Source organism: Mastomys coucha, unplaced genomic scaffold, assembly GCF_008632895.1.
Source record: "Mastomys coucha isolate ucsf_1 unplaced genomic scaffold, UCSF_Mcou_1 pScaffold23, whole genome shotgun sequence".
In the NCBI taxonomy this organism is placed as follows: domain Eukaryota; kingdom Metazoa; phylum Chordata; class Mammalia; order Rodentia; family Muridae; genus Mastomys; species Mastomys coucha.
In genome coordinates this window covers 92548631-92553415 of record NW_022196906.1, presented here as the reverse complement: position 1 = coordinate 92553415, position 4785 = coordinate 92548631, and the positions used below count along the sequence as shown (strand labels likewise).

At 44.0% G+C, this 4785-nt stretch overlaps 1 protein-coding gene across 3 annotated transcripts in view; it reads right to left on the bottom strand.

The window, feature by feature from the left end:
* LOC116073006 (fas apoptotic inhibitory molecule 1) overlaps positions 1-4785 on the bottom strand; it is a 22766-nt gene that overhangs the window by 4810 nt on the left and 13171 nt on the right. For 2 of the 3 annotated variants that reach the window (XM_031344652.1, XM_031344653.1), the window contains 2 exons: positions 4145-4194; positions 618-1084 (listed from right to left, as the gene is read on the bottom strand). In XM_031344652.1, the coding sequence (XP_031200512.1) occupies positions 935-1084; positions 4145-4194 (200 nt within the window). In that variant the 3' untranslated portion in view covers positions 618-934. Of the gene's footprint in view, positions 1-617; positions 1085-4144; positions 4195-4785 lie in introns of those variants that run through there. The other variant, XR_004111628.1, reaches the window with a different exon arrangement.

The following is a 4785-nucleotide window of genomic DNA, read 5'->3' as shown; positions in this document are numbered from 1 at the left end:
GGTTATTAATTTCCTCCTAATATGGGTATTATAAAAGGACTTCTAAGGCTATATACATATATAAAGGGTATTTTTCCTGTCTCTGAATTTATAAAGACTTCTATTTTTTCTCTCTTTTCTCAAGACATGGTTTCTCTGTATAGCCCTGGCTGTCCTAAAACTCACTTTGCAGGCCAGGCTGGCCTCGAACTCAGAGATCTGCCTACCTCTGTCTCCCACATGCTAGGATTAAGGTGTGAGTGATTTATTTTCATTTTACATGTATGATTGTTTTGCCTTAATATATGTATATGTACCACATGCATGTCTGATATCCACGGAGGCCAAAACAGGGTGTTAGATACTCTGGGGCTAGAATTATAGATAGTCGTGGGCTGCCACGTAAACACTGGGAATTGACCTGGGCTCACCCAGGTCTTTTGCAAGAGCAGCATGCGCTCCTAACTGCTGAGCCATCTTTTCAGCACCCACATGAAATTCTTTTGTGACATCATTGAATCTTTTTCATACTTTCAGGCAGAGAAATGCTTCTTGTTTTCTGTGATTACATCAATTGCTTCAAAGACAGGCCAACCTAGATGTACAGGCGTGAAACACATGAAACCAAACCCACTGTGTGCACGGCCAGCAGCACCATTTTATTTTACAATGTTTACTAAGTCAAGGTTACTGTTGTGAGATGTTATTGGTTTGGTCCACATTTTATTTTCCATTTGAATTAGAAACATTTTACATTAGTTAAAAAATAAATTTTTATGAGTCCATATTTTTTTTCTTGACCATTAGAATATTACAGTTTCAAGTAACAAAAGATAAAAATAAAAAACATTGCAGACTAAATCTACCCATATGTACATATTGAACACATTTAATTACCACAGCCATCGGCGAGTTCTCAGGTCACTTCTTCAGCTCCGAACTCACGAAGAAGGCGTCACTGAGTGAGCTCTGGGATTTCCCTGTTATCCACAACCAGCGTGTGGATGAGCCCTTCTCTCCTCTTCCCACTGCTGACGGCTTTTATGTAACAGCCATGGTTCCCAACGCTGAAGTGTGTCTCAGTCCCGTCATCTACAAACTCGCCCTAGGATGGCGACAGAGGAAGTGTCAGTGTGCAGAAAGCTCTTTGAGCAGTAACATCATCTTAAAAGTACAGGTCATTAGGGTTGGGAAGATGGCTCAGCAGTTAAGAGCACTGACTGCTCTTCCAGAGGACCCACAAGGCAGCTCACAACTGTCTGTAACTCCAGTTCCCAGGGATCTGACACCTTTACACAGATATACACACAGCCAAAACACCAATGCACATAAAGTAAAAGTAAAAAAATAAAAGTTAGCTTACGGAAGACCCACTCCCCGGCGCCGCTCGTGGGGGGCCCAAGTCTTTCTGATCGAGGCACAGCCCGTGGATAGTGTGAGGCCAGTAGTGGTCCCCAGCGTGCTGGTCTGGGTCTTCCCCCAGAGTCGGGTTGCTTGGGAATGCAGCCCAAAGCAGGTGGTAAACTCCATCTAAGGCTAAATACCCGCACTAGACCGATAGTCAACAAGTACCATAAGGGAAAGTTGAAAAGAACTTTGAAGAGAGAGTTCAAGAGGGAGTGAAACCATTAAGAGGTAAACAGGTGGGGTCTGCGTAGTCAGCTCGGAGGATTCAACTCAGCGGCGGAAAAAAAAAAGTTTAAAAAAAAGTGCTGGTCATAACATCAAACTCTGCGAAATGAGGGCCTAGAGATTACATTTAGAGCACCACGGTTTGCTGTGATTTCTGAAATCCTGAGGGATCTCAAGTTTCAGGGGAGGAAAGTTTCCTCAGGATAGACAATGTCTACAAAACTAAAACCGGTGAGCCAATCAATACATATTGCTCATTACACTATCCTCGGCTTATTCGCACCATTCCAACTGTCTTTATTTACAACAGCTGCCAGAAGTGTCATTATTATACTCATTTTATAGACACAGAAATTGAAGAGCGACATATTTAAGAACTTGCTGAAAGCCCATCAAGCAAAAGATGGAAGGGTTCCTTCTAGAAAACCAGCTCCCTTCGGGTATAAGGTTTAAGGTTAATGGGCACCCAGCATAACTACTCTGTATTAACTGTCCTGGAACTGACCAGGAACTACCCAGTTCTGATGAGGTTGGCCTTGAATGTTCAGAGATCTGCCTGTCTCTGCCTCCTGAGTGCCTGAGTGCTGGGATTAAAGGAAGGTGTGCACCACCATGAGTCCTTGTGACACTCTTGATACACTGATTTAAATTAAACATTAGAATTAACCCACCTTCTCCTTCCCTTTAGTGCTGTTTCTAGGAAAGGTGAAATTACATCTAAGTTTCATACTTACAGTTCATATTGTATTTCTATGGAACAGTACTAGAGATGAAAAGCAGGAGCTTTGAGGACAGAAATGAATTGTGCCAGAAAGCAAGGGAAGCACAACATGGGCTGGATCTGACTCAGTCCTGGAGGCCCTGCTTAGCATATGAGTCCCTGGGTCCTGACAGCACGTCTGAGCATCACAGAGATGGGCAGAGCGAGCTAGCCAGGAGTCCACGCTCTCTAAGCAACAGCAAGCTCATGGGCAGCAGAAGTGCTTTCTGGGCTCTGACTGCTCCAGCAGATGGTCTTTAGGGAATATGTAACGTGCCTGGCCCAGGCATGTCCTGGGGCACTTGGTTCTGAGCCTTGGCCGAAGCCGTTGGCTGGCCCAGCAAGGGTTGCTAACACGATCCCTGCTTCTTGGCAACTTCACACACGTAAGTGATGGTGCTGGGGTGAAAACATGTGCTGCACAGGAGGGGTGGGCAGCCTGTGCATGTGCACAGATGGGGGCAGGCTGAGGTAGGGAAGCTGCCCACCACGCTCCACCGCTGTAGCTACAAGCAGGCAGTGGGGATACGGAGGGCTGGCTTCACGATGGCTTCCTGCCAGCCACTTAATAACAAGCACATCATAGACGAACAGTATTTTTACCTGACTTCCTAAAGCTGTGTGCACTTATAACTGAAACCCATTACTTTGTACAAATGACATCCACGATGTTTTCTAGAAACCCACCTTTTTATTGTCAGTTCTGAAGTGCTGATGGTGAAATCGAAGGCCTCGCCCGTGCTGGGTGTGTACACTACAAGTGAGCCACAACCCTAGCTTTGATTTACTGTTTTAAAGTTCTACTTCATTTAAAAGAAATTACTTGAGAAGCCGGGCATGGCAGCACACACCTTCCATCCCAGCACTAGGGAGGCAGAGGCAGTCAGATCTCTGTGAGTTCAAGGCCAGCCTGGTCTACAAAGCAAGTCCCAGGACAGCCAGGGCTACACAGAGGAACCTTGTCTCAAACATACAACACAAATTTTTCTTTTTTCTTTTAGACTTTAAAATTTTATATGTCTGCACGCTTTGCCTGCATGTATGTCTGTATACTATATGTGTGCCTGGTGCCATAGAGGTGAGAAAAGGACACAGGATCATCTGGAACCAGAGTTACGGATATTTGTAAGCCACCACGTGGGTGCTGGGAATTGAACCTGTCCTCGGCAAGAGCAACAAGTGCTCTTAACCACTGAGTCATTTCTCCAGCTGTGTGTGTGTGTGTGTGTATGTGTGTGTATGTATGTGTGTATATGTGTGTGTATGTATGTGTATGTGTGTATGCATGTGTGTATGTATGTGTGTACGTGTATGTGTATATGTGTGTGTATGTGTGTGTATGTGTGTATATGTGTGTATGTGTGTATGTGTATATGTGTATATGTGTGTGTATGTGTGTATGTGTGTATATATGTGTGTATATGTGTGTGTATGTATGTGTGTATATGTGTGTGTATGTGTGTATATGTGTATATGTGTGTATATGTGTGTGTATGTATATATGTGTGTTTGTGTGTGTATATGTCTGTATGTGTGTGTATATGTGTGTGTATGTGTGTGTGTGTATGTGTGTGTATGTGTGTGTGGGGATGGGGGAAGATTGTGCCTAGCTTTTCCATGGCCCTGGGAGCCCCGGCAGCTCACCTGACCGAGCCTTCTCTATAGCTCTCACCCTCCCCACCCGGACACCCTTGCCTCTATGTTATTTTTAAAACTCCAGGATGAGGAACTGTCACTGTCACTCATCCACCAGGATAAAGGATGGTAACTCACCGCTGTCTCCATTTTCTGACCATTGCACCATACGTCCATGGTGTCTTTTTCTGTAAAAGTAACATGAATTTCAGGTTATAATTCTATATGTCGAGTTAATTTCTTTTGTAAAGTTGGGTACGCCATAGTTATAAACTACAATAATATTCTAAAATTCCATACTTTCAATGTCTTTGAAACTTTCAAAATTTAAAGAAACTCTGTTCATAAATGAAACCAAAAATTCTTCTTTGAAATCTTTTAAGAAGATCATAGTCCCATCAGAATGTGATTAAACAAAACAAATTATGAATGGCAATCTTTGTAAATGTTACAAATGAGTGAGGAGGACCTCAGTCATAGACAACGTGGTTTAGTAAGTTCAAATGGTCATCAGAAGTGTGACTAAGCACCAGTGATTTGATAACCCCTGCCTCATGCATGGACAGAGCTAATGGATGGTGGCATAAACTCCTGGATGCTAAGGAGAAACAGATGGTGCATTCAGACTCTACAAGGTCACTGCAGCATCCTCAGGCGGTAGCCTGCTACCTTAGTTCACAGCAGGGGGAGTCCGCAGACACTGCCTGTCAACACTGGTGTCCTAAGAACAGGCTGGAAGACTGTGGTCACAAGGAACTAGATGAGGATGTGGGGGGGGG